Raw genomic sequence first — 14,950 nt, 5'->3', positions numbered from 1 at the left:
ACATCCCACATAATACCCTCTTTTGTGGTACTTGTAGTATCAGAAATATGTAACACCTCCTTCATTGCCCTTAACGTGTGGCCCTAATAAGGAATACGTTTGTTTATTCACCGTCGACACTGGATTCAGTGTCCGTGTCTGTGTCTGTGTCGACCGACTAAAGTAAACGGGCGTTTTAAAACCCCTGACGGTGTTTCTGAGACGTCTGGACCGGTACTAATTGTTTGTCGGCCGTCTCATGTCGTCAACCGACCTTGCAGCGTGTTGACATTATCACGTAATTCCCTAAATAAGCCATCCATTCCGGTGTCGACTCCCTAGAGAGTGACATCACCATTACAGGCAATTGCTCCGCCTCCTCACCAACATCGTCCTCATACATGTCGACACACACATACCGACACACAGCACACACACAGGGAATGCTCTGATAGAGGACAGGACCCACTAGCCCTTTGGAGAGACAGAGGGAGAGTTTGCCAGCACACACCAAAAACGCTATAATTATATAGGGACAACCTTATATAAGTGTTTTCCCTTATAGCATCTTTTATATATTTCTAACGCCAAATTAGTGCCCCCCCTCTCTGTTTTAACCCTGTTTCTGTAATGCAGTGCAGGGGAGAGCCAGGGAGCCTTCCCTCCAGCCTTTCTGTGAGGGAAAATGGCGCTGTGTGCTGAGGAGATAGGCCCCGCCCCTTTTTCGGCGGGCTCGTCTCCCGCTCTTTAATGGATTCTGGCAGGGGTTAAATATCTCCATATAGCCCCCGGAGGCTATATGTGAGGTATTTTTAGCCAAAAAAGGTTTTCATTTGCCTCCCAGGGCGCCCCCCTCCCAGCGCCCTGCACCCTCAGTGACTGCCGTGTGAAGTGTGCTGAGAGGAAATGGCGCACAGCTGCAGTGCTGTGCGCTACCTTAAGAAGACTGAGGAGTCTTCTGCCGCCGATTCTGGACCTCTTCTCGTTTCAGCATCTGCAAGGGGGCCGGCGGCGAGGCTCCGGTGACCATCCAGGCTGTACCTGTGATCGTCCCTCTGGAGCTAATGTCCAGTAGCCAAAGAAGCCAATCCATCCTGCACGCAGGTGAGTTCACTTCTTCTCCCCTAAGTCCCTCGTTGCAGTGATCCTGTTGCCAGCAGGACTCACTGTAAAATAAAAAACCTAAGCTAAACTTTTCTAAGCAGCTCTTTAGGAGAGCCACCTAGATTGCACCCTTCTCGGCCGGGCACAAAAATCTAACTGAGGCTTGGAGGAGGGTCATAGGGGGAGGAGCCAGTGCACACCACCTGATCCTAAAGCTTTACTTTTTGTGCCCTGTCTCCTGCGGAGCCGCTATTCCCCATGGTCCTTTCAGGAACCCCAGCATCCACTAGGACGATAGAGAAATTATATTTTCCAATTGTTCGTGCTCACGTAAACAATGGTAATATATCAAAAAATCCACTGAAAAACTGATAAATACTTTCCTATTGAGTCACAGCTCATCTGATTATCTAAAGCACAAACATGAGGTATTCCTTTGGCAATTGATCCTCTGGGAAATCAGCAACATATTACCGATCCCTGCACGATATCTACATAAATCTTGAAAATGAGCATTTCATAACTATGAAGACAAACACTAAAAATGCAGGGTTTTTTCATCACAAGGTCGATTGGCTCCTCTCCAGTGAACTCTTCCAAGATAAATCTCAAATGGCCAATTTCTAAAAGATATATGAATCCCACATGAGCGCCTTATATAGGATAAACAGTAACTACAAAAATGGTATGGAACAAAGCTTGTTGCTTATGCTAGAATGCAAAAGGGAAAATAGCACTAGGTAGTCAACTGAAAAGAGCAGCAAACAAAACTCCGCAATCTGGGAGCTACTGTAAGTGTGGCATATGCAGCGATCGCGCTGCGCAAAAGAATCTGTGGGTTCCAGGAACCACTCACTTTAAATACATTGGGGTCCTACTCCACTATTTCTGGGTCACACCACATATTATGGGGGATAATGGCGGACAACAGTTGGGACAGTACTGAGGAAAAGGAGGGGATTAGGGGCAGGCAGTATATGTCCAGGGGATATATAATTTACCTGCCCAGGATCTCTATAATGACCTGTGGTCTGGAAGGGGGTCCGTCCCCTAGTCAGCTATAATAATAAATACATGCCGGCCCCGGGCAGTAATTGACCGGGGAGACAGCCACTGAGGAATGAGCAGGTCCAGCAGGACAGGCTGTGAGTTAGAGTCCTGTGTGCACCTTAGCAAATACCATTCTTCAGTATTCCTATGACTCACAGCACATCCTCCAGGACCCGGTCATTTTGAAAAAGTGAGTCCCTCGCTGTCTGTAGCGCCTAAAATGCACTACAGTGCATATTTTGCAATCACTTCATCACACTTAGGGGTGAATTCTGAGTTGATCGCAGCAGCAAGTTTATTAGCAGTTGGGCAAAACCATGTGCACTGCAGGGGGGACAGATATAACATTTGCAGAGAGTTAGATTTGGGTGGGTTATTTTGTTTCTGTACAGGGTAAATACTGGCTGCTTTATTTTTGCACTGCAATTTAGATTTCAGTTTGCATGCACCCCATCCAAATCTAACTCTCTCTGCACGTTATATCTGCCCCCCCCCCCCCCCCTGCACATGGTTTTGCCCAACTGCTAACAATTTTGCTGGTGCGATCAACTCAGAATTAGGCCCTTAGTGTGACTGACCGATAACTCCTCACTTAGATAAACATGGACATTCACAAAAAGATCCAATTTTGTGTGAATTGCGGCCTGGTTAGGGCCTGAATTAGGGCCTGATTTAGAGATGTGCCTAAACTCAATGGTTTACAGAAAGCTCCATGGGGGTCATTCCGAGTTGATCGCACGGTAGTAGTTTTTTTGCAGCCGTGCGATCAGATGGTCGACGCCTATGGGGGGAGTGTATTTTAGCATAGCAAGTGTGCGATCGCTTGTGCAGAAGAGCTGTGCAAAAAGTTTTTGTGCAGTTTCTGAGTAGCTCTGAACTTACTCAGCCACTGCGATCACTTCAGCCTGTCAGGTCCCGGAATTGACGTCAGACACCCGCCCTGCAAACGTCTGGACACGCCTGCGTTTTCCACGGCACTCCCAGAAAACGATTAGTTGCTACCCAGAAACGCCTTCTTGCTGTCAATCACCTTGCGATCGCTTTCTTCGTAAGGTACCACGCTGCCTGGCGTTTCCCATTGCCAGGCAGCAATGCGCATGCACGTTGCCGGGCAGCGATGCGCCTGCACATTGCAGTCGCAGCGCATGCATAGTTCAGATCCGATCGCACCACTGCAAAAAACTGCAGCTTGCGATCTAGGACCCCCCATGTCTGTGTAACTGCCAATGAACGGGACTGGTTCTGCGCATGTGCAGAACCAGTCCTGAGAGATTGCATGTGGTCCAGTGGGCACCACAGCATGATTGACAGCCTGCGGCCGTTTGGAGGACGTGGCAGCATTTCTGAAAACTGGGTAATCCCCCAATTACTGGGAGTGACTATGCCAGGCTCTGCATCTTCCAACGCAAACTACATGGCCTTACCTATGGCGCTGCGAGGCCCAATCAGAGTAACTGCTGGGTTACTAATGGGCCCTACACACTTACAGATCTCACTGCACAATATGAACGAGAACTCGTTCATATCGTGCAGTGTGTAAGCACCAACAATCAACGATGCGTGGCCCCGCGCTCGTTAATCGTTGGTGTCGGGTCGCTTATGCATGCAGGACAATATGTACAATCTCGTCCATATTAGCATGCACTGCTATGGAGCCAGGTGAAGAAACTTCACTCCCCCCGCCGCCGGGTCGCCCGACGGTCGCGGATCGCAGAGTGTGTCATAAGATGGCCAATGATCTTGCAGATGATCATATGTTAGGTCAGAGTACTGCAATGTCTTTCTCTAACGTCCTTGAGGATGCTGGGACTCCGTAAGGACCATGGGGAATAGACGGGCTCCGCAGGAGATAGGGCACTTTAAGAAAGCTTTGGACTCTGGGTGTGCACTGGCTCCTCCCTCTATGCCCCTCCTCCAGACCTCAGTTTTACACAGTGCCCAGAGCAGGATGGGTGCACTTCAGAGAGCTCTCCTGAGTTCTCTGCCTAGAAGCATTTTTGTTTGGATTTTTTTCTACTTTTTTACAGGGAGCACTCCCTGAGATTTGCAGCGCAGGACTGTCACTACCCATTTCAGACGTTGCCGTTTGGGCTTTCCACGGCCCCGAGAATTTTCACCAAGGTAATGGCGGAAATGATGGTGCTCCTACGCAGGCAGGGGGTCACAATTATCTCATACTTGGACGATCTCCCCATAAAGGCGAGATCTCGGGAGAAGTTGCTGGACAGCGTGTCTCTGTCCATGAAGACGTTGCAGTTACACGGCTGGATTCTCAATATACCGAAGTCCCAGCTAGTCCCTACAACGCGTCTGACCTTTTTGGGCCTGATTCTAGACACAGACCAGAAAAAGGTTTTTCTTCCGGTCAAAAAGGTTCAGGAGCTCATAGCCCTGGTCAGGAACCTATTAAAACCAAAACAGGTTTCAGTGCATCATTGCACGCGGGTCCTGGGGAAGATGGTGGCTTCATACGAGGCCATCCCTTTCGGTAGGTTCCATGCGAGGACTTTTCAATGGGACCTCTTGGACAAGTGGTCCGGGTCCCATTTACAAATGCATCGAAGGATCACCCTGTCTCCAAGGACCAGGGTATCTCTCCTGTGGTGGCTGCACAGTGCTCACCTACTAGAGGGTCGTAGGTTCGGCATTCAGGACTGGGTCCTGGTGACCACGGACGCAAGCCTCCGAGGCTGGGGAGCAGTCACACTGGGAAGAAATTTCCAAGGTCTCTGGTCAAATCTAGAGACTTGTCTCCACATCAACGTCCTGGAGTTGAGGGCCATAGACAACGCCCTGCGTCAAGCGGAGGAATTGCTTCGAGAAAAAACGGTTCTGATTCAGTCAGACAATGTCACGGCAGTGGCTCATATAAACCGCCAAGGCGGAACAAGGAGCAGAGTGGCCATGGCAGAAGCGACCAGGATTCTACGCTGGGCGGAAGGCCATGTAAGCGCGCTATCAGCAGTGTTCATCCCTGGGGTGGACAACTGGGAGGCGGACTTCCTCAGCAGGAACGACCTGCATCCGGGAGAGTGGGGACTTCATCAAGAAGTCTTCACACAGATCACGGGTCGGTGGGGACTGCTTAAAATCGACATGATGGCATCCCGCTCAACAAAAGCTAAAGCGGTATTGCGCCAGGTCAAGGGACCCTCAAGCGGTAGCGGTAGACGCTCTGGTGACACCTTGGGTGTTCAGATCGGTCTATGTGTTTCCTCTTCTTCCTCTCATACCCAAAGTGTTGAGAATAATAAGAATAAGCAAGGTCAGAACAATCCTCAATGTTCCAGATTGGCCAAGAAGGACTTGGTATCCGGAGCTGCAAGAGTTGCTCACAGAAGATCCGTGGCCTCTTCCTCTAAGGCAGGACCTGCTGCGGCAGGGGACCTGTCTGTTCCAAGACTTACCGCGGCTGCGTTTGACGGCATGGCGGTTGAACGCCGGATCCTAGCGGAAAATAAGAATTTACTTACCGATAATTCTATTTCTCGGAGTCCGTAGTGGATGCTGGGGTTCCTGAAAGGACCATGGGGAATAGCGGCTCCGCAGGAGACAGGGCACAAAAAGTAAAGCTTTTCCAGATCAGGTGGTGTGCACTGGCTCCTCCCCCTATGACCCTCCTCCAGACTCCAGTTAGGTACTGTGCCCGGACGAGCGTACACAATAAGGGAGGATTTTGAATCCCGGGTAAGACTCATACCAGTCACACCAATCACACCGTACAACTTGTGATCTAAACCCAGTTAACAGTATGATAACAGAGGAGCCTCTGAAAGATGGCTCCCTAAACAATAACCCGAATTAGTTAACAATAACTATGTACAAGTATTGCAGATAATCCGCACTTGGGATGGGCGCCCAGCATCCACTACGGACTCCGAGAAATAGAATTATCGGTAAGTAAATTCTTATTTTCTCTATCGTCCTAGTGGATGCTGGGGTTCCTGAAAGGACCATGGGGATTATACCAAAGCTCCCAAACGGGCGGGAGAGTGCGGATGACTCTGCAGCACCGAATGAGAGAACTCCAGGTCCTCCTTTGCCAGGGTATCAAATTTGTAGAATTTTACAAACGTGTTCTCCCCTGACCACGTAGCTGCTCGGCAGAGTTGTAATGCCGAGACCCCTCGGGCAGCCGCCCAAGATGAGCCCACCTTCCTTGTGGAATGGGCCTTAACAGATTTAGGCTGTGGCAGGCCTGCCACAGAATGTGCAAGTTGAATTGTGTTACAAATCCAACGAGCAATCGACTGCTTAGAAGCAGGCGCACCCAACTTGTTGGGTGCATACAGTATAAACAGCGAGTCAGATTTTCTGACTCCAGCCGTCCTTGAAATGTATATTTTTAAAGCTCTGACAACGTCCAACAACTTGGAGTCCTCCAAGTCGCTTGTAGCCGCAGGCACTACAATAGGCTGGTTCAGGTGAAACGCTGATACCACCTTAGGGAGAAAATGCGGACGCGTCCGCAGCTCTGCCCTATCCGAATGGAAAATTAAATAAGGGCTTTTATAAGATAAAGCCGCCAGTTCAGATACTCTCCTGGCGGACGCCAGGGCCAGTAACATAGTCACTTTCCATGTGAGATATTTCAAATCCACATTTTTTAGTGGTTCAAACCAATGGGATTTGAGGAAATCTAAAACTACATTTAGATCCCACGGTGCCACCGGAGGCACCACAGGAGGCTGTATATGCAGTACTCCTTTGACAAAAGTCTGGACCTCAGGAACTGAGGCCAATTCTTTTTGGAAGAATATTGACAGGGCCGAAATTTGAACCTTAATAGATCCCAATTTGAGACCCATAGACAATCCTGATTGCAGGAAATGTAGGAAACGACCCAGTTGAAATTCCTCCGTCGGAGCACTCCGATCCTCGCACCACGCAACATATTTCCGCCAAATGCGGTGATAATGCTTCGCGGTGACTTCCTTTCTTGCCTTAATCAAGGTAGGAATGACTTCTTCTGGAATGCCTTTTCCTTTTAGGATCTGGCGTTCAACCGCCATGCCGTCAAACGCAGCCGCGGTAAGTCTTGGAATAGACACGGTCCCTGCTGAAGCAGGTCCCGTCTTAGAGGTAGAGGCCACGGATCTTGCGTGAGCATCTCCTGAAGTTCCGGGTTCCAAGACCTTCTTGGCCAATCCGGAGCCACTAGTATCGTTCTTACTCCGCTTTGCCGTATGATTCTCAATACCTTTGGTATGAGAGGCAGAGGAGGAAACACATACACCGACTGGTACACCCAAGGTGTTACCAGCGCGTCCACAGCTATTGCCTGCGGATCTCTCGACCTGGCGCAATACCTGTCCAGTTTTTTGTTGAGGCGAGACGCCATCATGTCCACCATTGGTCTTTCCCAACGGTTTATTAGCATGTGGAAAACTTCTGGATGAAGTCCCCACTCTCCCGGGTGAAGATCGTGTCTGCTGAGGAAGTCTGCTTCCCAGTTGTCCACTCCCGGGATGAACACTGCTGACAGTGCTATCACGTGATTCTCCGCCCAGCGAAGGATCCTGGCAGCTTCTGCCATTGCACTCCTGCTTCTTGTGCCGCCCTGTCTGTTTACATGGGCGACTGCCGTGATGTTGTCCGACTGGATCAACACCGGTCTTCCTTGAAGCAGAGGTTCCGCCTGGCTTAGAGCATTGTAGATTGCTCTTAGTTCCAGAATGTTTATGTGAAGAGACTTTTCCAGGCTCGACCACACTCCCTGGAAGTTTCTTCCTTGTGTGACTGCTCCCCAGCCTCTCAGGCTGGCGTCCGTGGTCACCAGGATCCAATCCTGTATGCCGAATCTGCGGCCCTCCAATAGATGAGCCCTCTGCAACCACCACAGAAGAGATACCCTTGTCCTTGGAGACAGGGTTATCCGCAGGTGCATCTGAAGATGCGTGCATTGATGTACAGACACCTTTCCTGGTTTTAGGAGATTCCTGACCAGGTCGGATAACTCCTTGGCTTTTTCCTCGGGAAGAAAAACCTTTTTCTGAACCGTGTCCAGAATCATCCCTAGGAACAGCAGACGAGTTGTCGGCATTAATTGGGATTTTGGAATATTCAGAATCCATCCGTGCTGCTTTAGCACCTCTTGAGATATTGCTAATCCCATCTCTAGCTGTTCTCTGGACCTTGCCCTTATTAGGAGATCGTCCAAGTATGGGATAATTAATATGCCTTTTCTTCGAAGAAGAATCATCATCTCGGCCATTACCTTTGTAAAGACCCGAGGTGCCGTGGACAAACCAAACGGCAGCGTCTGAAACTGATAGTGACAGTTTTGTACAACGAACCTGAGGTACCCCTGGTGTGAGGGGTAAATTGGAACGTGGAGATACGCATCCTTGATGTCCAAGGATACCATAAAGTCCCCTTCTTCCAGGTTCGCTATCACTGCTCTGAGTGACTCCATCTTGAACTTGAACTTCTTTATGTACAGGTTCAAGGACTTCAGATTTAGAATAGGCCTTACCGAGCCATCCGGCTTCGGTACCACAAATAGAGTGGAATAATACCCCTTCCCTTGTTGTAGAAGAGGTACCTTGACTATCACCTGCTGAGAGTACAGCTTGTGAATGGCTTCCAAAACCGTCTCCCTTTCGGAAGGGGACGTTGGTAAAGCAGACTTCAGGAAACGGCGAGGTGGATCTGTCTCTAATTCCAACCTGTACCCCTGAGATATTATCTGCAGGATCCAGGGATCTACCTGCGAGTGAGCCCACTGCGCGCTGTAATTTTTGAGACGACCTCCCACCGTCCCCGAGTCCGCTTGAGAAGCCCCAGCGTCATGCTGAGGCTTTTGTAGAAGCCGGGGAGGGCTTCTGTTCCTGGGAAGGAGCTGCCTGTTGCTGTTTCTTCCCTCGACCTCTGCCTCGTGGCAGATATGAAAAGCCCCTTGCTCTCTTATTTTTAAAGGAACGAAAGGGCTGCGGTTGAAAAGTCGGTGCCTTTTTCTGTTGGGGAGTGACTTGAGGTAGAAAGGTGGATTTCCCGGCTGTAGCCGTGGCCACCAAATCTGATAGACCGACTCCAAATAACTCCTCCCCTTTATACGGCAAAACTTCCATATGCCGTTTTGAATCCGCATCGCCTGTCCACTGTCGCGTCCATAAAGCTCTTCTGGCCGAAATGGACATAGCACTTACCCGTGATGCCAGTGTGCAGATATCCCTCTGTGCATCACGCATATAAAGAAATGCATCCTTTATTTGTTCTAACGACAGTAAAATATTGTCCCTGTCCAGGGTATCAATATTTTCAATCAGGGACTCTGACCAAACTACCCCAGCACTGCACATCCAGGCAGTCGCTATAGCTGGTCGTAGTATAACACCTGCATGTGTGTATATACTTTTTTGGATATTTTCCATCCTCCTATCTGATGGATCTTTAAGTGCGGCCGTCTCAGGAGAAGGTAACGCCACTTGTTTTGATAAGCGTGTTAGCGCCTTTTCCACCCTAGGAGGTGTTTCCCAGCGCTCCCTAACCTCTGGCGGGAAAGGGTATAATGCCAATAATTTCTTTGAAATTATCAGCTTTTTATCAGGGGCAACCCACGCTTCATCACACACGTCATTTAATTCTTCTGATTCAGGAAAAACTATAGGTAGTTTTTTCACACCCCACATAATACCCTGTTTAGTGGTACCTGTAGTATCAGCTAAATGTAACGCCTCCTTCATTGCCAAAATCATATAACGTGTGGCCCTACTGGAAAATACGGTTGATTCGTCACCGTCACCACTGGAATCAGTGCCTGTGTCTGGGTCTGTGTCGACCGACTGAGGCAAAGGGCGTTTTACAGCCCCTGACGGTGTTTGAGGCGCCTGGACAGGCACTAATTGATTGTCCGGCCGCCTCATGTCGTCAAACGACTGCTTTAGCGTGTTGACACTATCCCGTAATTCCATAAATAAAGGCATCCATTCTGGTGTCGACCCCCTAGGAGGTGACATCCCCATATTTGGCAATTGCTCCGCCTCCACACCAATATCGTCCTCATACATGTCGACACACACGTACCGACACACAGCAGACACACAGGGAATGCTCTAAACGAAGACAGGACCCACTAGCCCTTTGGGGAGACAGAGGGAGAGTCTGCCAGCACACACCAAAAAGCGCTATATATGACAGGGATAGCATTATAATAAGTGCTCCCTTATAGTTGCTTTATATATATCAAGATATTGCCATTAAATTTGCCCCCCCTCTCTGTTTTACCCTGTTTCTGTAGTGCAGTGCAGGGGAGAGACCTGGGAGCCGTCCTGACCAGCGGAGCTGTGAGAGGAAATGGCGCCGTGTGCTGAGGAGATAGGCCCCGCCCCTTTTTCGGCGGGCTCGTCTCCCGCTATTTTGTGAATACAGGCAGGGGTTAAATATCTCCATATAGCCTCTGGGGGCTATATGTGAGGTATTTTTAGCCTTTATATAGGTTTACATTTGCCTCCCAGGGCGCCCCCCCCCCAGCGCCCTGCACCCTCAGTGACTGCGTGTGAAGTGTGCTGAGAGGAAAATGGCGCACAGCTGCAGTGCTGTGCGCTACCTTTAGAAGACTGCAGGAGTCTTCAGCCGCCGATTCTGGACCTCTTCTTACTTCAGCATCTGCAAGGGGGCCGGCGGCGCGGCTCCGGTGACCATCCAGGCTGTACCTGTGATCGTCCCTCTGGAGCTGATGTCCAGTAGCCAAGAAGCCAATCCATCCTGCACGCAGGTGAGTTCACTTCTTCTCCCCTCTGTCCCTCGTTGCAGTGATCCTGTTGCCAGCAGGAATCACTGTAAAATAAAAAACCTAAGCTAAACTTTCTCTAAGCAGCTCTTTATGAGAGCCACCTAGAATTGCACCCTTCTCGGCCGGGCACAAAAATCTAACTGGAGTCTGGAGGAGGGTCATAGGGGGAGGAGCCAGTGCACACCACCTGATCTGGAAAAGCTTTACTTTTTGTGCCCTGTCTCCTGCGGAGCCGCTATTCCCCATGGTCCTTTCAGGAACCCCAGCATCCACTAGGACGATAGAGAAAAAGGGATTCCGGAGGAGGTCATTCCTACCCTGATCAAGGCTAGGAAAGACGTGACGTTAAAACATTATCACCGTATATGGCGAAAATATGTTTCTTGGTGTGAGGCCAGAGCTGCTCCTACGGAGGAGTTCCATTTGGGCCGTCTACTTCACTTCCTTCAAACAGGAGTGACTTTGGGCCTAAAACTAGGGTCCATAAAGGTCCAAATTTCGGCCTTATCCATTTTCTTTCAAAGAGAATTAGCCTCTCTTCCTGAAGTACAGACTTTTGTGAAGGGTGTGCTGCATATTCAGCCTCCCTTTGTGCCTCCGGTGGCGCCTTGGGATCTTAACGTGGTGTTACATTTCCTCAAGTCACCTTGGTTTGAACCACTCAAAACTGTGGAGTTGAAATACCTCACGTGGAAAGTGGTCATGTTGTTGGCATTGGCTTCGGCAAGACGTGTTTCAGAATTGGCGGCTTTATCACATAAAAGCCCATACTTGGTTTTTCACGTGGATAGGGCAGAGTTGAGGACTCGTCCTTTCTGCCAAAAGTGGTCTCATCTTTTCATGTGAACCAACCTATTGTCGTGCCTGTGGCTACACGGGACTTGGAGGATTCCGAGTCCCTGGATGTGGTCAGGGCTTTGAAGATTTATGTGACAGAACGGCTAGAATCAGGAAGACTAAAGCTCTGTTTGTTCTGTATGCGGCCAACAAGGTTGGCGCTCCTGCTTCAAAGCAGACTATTGCTCGCTGGATCTGTAATACGATTCAGCAGGCGCATTCTACGGCAGGTTTGCCATTGCCTAAATTGGTTAAGGCCCATTCCATTAGGAAAGTGGGCTCTTCTTGGGCGGCTGCCCGAGGGGTCTCGGCATTACAGTTGTGCCGAGCAGCTACTTGGTCGGGGTCTAACACCTTTGCAAAGTTCTATAAGTTTGATACCCTGGCTGAGGAGGACCTCCTGTTTGCTCAATCGGTGCTGCAGAGTCATCCGCACTCTCCCGCCCGTTTGGGAGCTTTGGTATAATCCCCATGGTCCTTACGGAGTCCCAGCATCCCCAAGGACGTTAGAGAAAATAAAATTTTACTTACCGGTAAATCTATTTCTCGTAGTCCGTAGAGGATGCTGGGCGCCCGTCCCAAGTGCGGACTTCTTCTGCAAGACTTGTACATAGTTGTTGCTTACATAAGGGTTATGTTATAGTTTATCGGTTGAACCGAGGCTATGTTGTTGTTCACACTGTTGACTGGGTAGTGTATCACAAGTTACACGGTGTGATTGGTGTGGCTGGTATGGATCTCGCCCTTAGATTTACAAAAATCCTTCCTCGTACTGTCTATCTCCTCTGGGCACAGTTTCCCTAACTGAGGTCTGGAGGAGGGGCATAGAGGGAGGAGCCAGTGCACACCCAGAGTCCAAAGCTTTCTTAAAGTGCCCTATCTCCTGCGGAGCCCGTCTATTCCCCATGGTCCTTATGGAGTCCTAGCATCCTCTACGGACTATGAGAAATAGATTTACCGGTAAGTAAAATCTTATTTTTACCTTAAGATGCCGCATTAGCATACTTTCATGCAGCCAATGTGCAAAAGCGTCCATTTCTGAGTCAGGCCATAAATGTGGGACTGTCAAGCCAGCTACACATTAGAGCAACAGGCAATAGTCCCGATGGTCGGGTTGAATTCCATTTGGCCTGGACCAGCAGAGATTGGCCGTACACATTTGTAGGTCGGAAGAATAATGCATACACACTGCACGATGTAGACCAGTGATCTCCAAGCCGTAGCTCGCGAGCTACCAGTAGCTCGCCGTAGTATTTTCGGTAGCTCACAGAGCACACGGGCTTGGGCAGTCACTGGTACTCCTCCTCCCTTCATTTTTAATATGGTGCCGGCCGTCAGCCAATCAAAGCTCGTGGACCAGCAGTGGCGGCACAATATTTTAAATGCCCGCCGCCGGAGACTGTCACCCTCACCGCTCTCCGGAATTCACAGGAGAGGCGCGCGCTGCGCTCTTCTCCCCTTCCGTCCTTCATACAGGAGGAGCAGCACCTGCGGCAGTGGAAGAATCCAGCAAGGGTTAGCAATGTGTGGGGCACTGTATCAGACACTGCTGGGAGCATTTTAAATGGCACTGCGGGGGGACTTGTATCTGGCACTGCTGAGGGGCATGATTTGTGTATCTGGCACAGCTGAGGGGCATGATTTGTGTATCTGGCACTGCTGAGGGGCATGATTTGTGTATCTGGCACAGCTGAGGGGCATGATTTGTGTATCTGGCACAGCTGAGGGGCATGATTTGTGTATCTGGCACAGCTGAGGGGCATGATTTGTGTATCTGGCATTGCTGAGGGGCATGATTTGTGTATCTGGCACTGCTGAGGGGCATGATTTGTGTATCTGGCACTACGCGGGGGGGGGGACATTACTTGTAGTTGTGCGGCCACACCCACTTTTGCAGGAACGCACGCGCATTGGGGGGAGGAGGTAGCTCATTCAGAGGTTTAATTTTCCGAAAGTAGCTCACACCCCAATTAAGTTTGGAGACCACTGATGTAGACGATTTGTCATTACAAAACAGCAAATCATCCCGACATCACCCACGTGTACCCGGATAAAAGTCCAGGAGGTGAGTAAATAATAAACACAGATATGTCAAACCATCTAAATAGTAGCAGACTATTAATCTATATCTAACTTTAATCAAATAAATTCTATATAGAATGATAGGTAGCTGCTGACAGGTTGCTACAGGCAACTTCTGCACTCTTTAAAAAGATTAACACCTCTCCCCCAGACTGATTGAAGGCGGTGGATATTATCAATGTATAGTTTAACCATATTTTATAATTCAAAAACAAACTTTTTTGTTTTCAAACCATTACAAAATTAATTGTTTATAATAAAGTATCAATATAAACTGATGCAATGATGTTGCAGCTGCAGCATTTAGGCTGCTACAAACTACTTGTTCTCAGCAAGAGTCATCCTTGGGACCTCGGGCTGTGCCCTCAAAGCTACTGCAGACAGAGATAGTGAGGTACTGAAACGTGTAACTGCTGAGAAGTGACACTGCCAACCCCACAGAGGGCGGAGGAGAAGGTGCTTGTAGTGTACGGTGTCTCTGTATAGCACATGCAAGGAGGGAGCGCAGCAGCCAGCACAAGACACGAGTGCGGAAGTAAAGGCCGAGGTGTTACCTTCCCCTGTGGCATGGCGCCTTGATGTGCCACTCTCACCGGGCACAGGTTCTACATGCCCGTCTACCGCTGCTCTCCCGCCTCCCGCGCTGCTCCCAGCGGGTCACCGTGCGCACGGGTGCAGTTGATCTATGGCGCCATGCCTCCGAGACCACTTCTGATTGGACATGAACTGACGGGAAACGCGCCAATAAAAAGATGTCTAATTGCGCATGCGTGTCTGCGTGATTCTGTACTGCGCCAAGATCACTGCCGCAGTCTGTCAGTCTGTGTGTGACTGCGCCTGTTGCTGAGCGTATATGCGCTGTGCTGTCAGGCGGCTGTATAACTATTATCCACGTGACATGTGTATCGCCTGGTATGCTGTCTATGCGTACAGACTACATATGGTTGAAACTAGACGCTACCCTGTACATATGTGTGTGAGTGTAACACGGGAAACCACAATTGGCAGGTAGATTATACACTCATTATGCAGCCAGACACCATTACAGCTTCCCAATGAATCTGATTTTGGGGACTATTCATTAAGCAGTGAAGAGTGGAGAAGTGAGCCAGTAGAGAAGTTGCCCATGGCAACCAATCACTGTTCAGGTAAAATTTACAAAGT

General features: G+C 49.5%; 1 protein-coding gene across 7 annotated transcripts in view; it reads right to left on the bottom strand.

The window, feature by feature from the left end:
* The window catches only part of SPIDR (scaffold protein involved in DNA repair), a 1,299,263-nt gene extending 1,284,744 nt beyond the window's left edge, over window positions 1-14,519 (bottom strand). For all 7 annotated transcript variants that reach the window (XM_063923689.1, XM_063923686.1, XM_063923690.1 and 4 more), the window contains exon 1: window positions 14,341-14,519. Coding sequence is in view for 6 of the 7 variants with exons in the window: in XM_063923686.1 (XP_063779756.1) it covers window positions 14,341-14,355 (15 nt within the window). In the remaining variant the exon portion in view is untranslated. The remainder of the gene's footprint in view (window positions 1-14,340) is intronic.
* Window positions 14,520-14,950: the final 431 nt, after the last annotated feature.

The sequence above is a fragment of the Pseudophryne corroboree genome, chromosome 5 (genome assembly GCF_028390025.1).
Source record: "Pseudophryne corroboree isolate aPseCor3 chromosome 5, aPseCor3.hap2, whole genome shotgun sequence".
In the NCBI taxonomy this organism is placed as follows: Eukaryota; Metazoa; Chordata; class Amphibia; order Anura; family Myobatrachidae; genus Pseudophryne; species Pseudophryne corroboree.
This window is presented reverse-complemented; position numbering and strand designations above follow the sequence as displayed.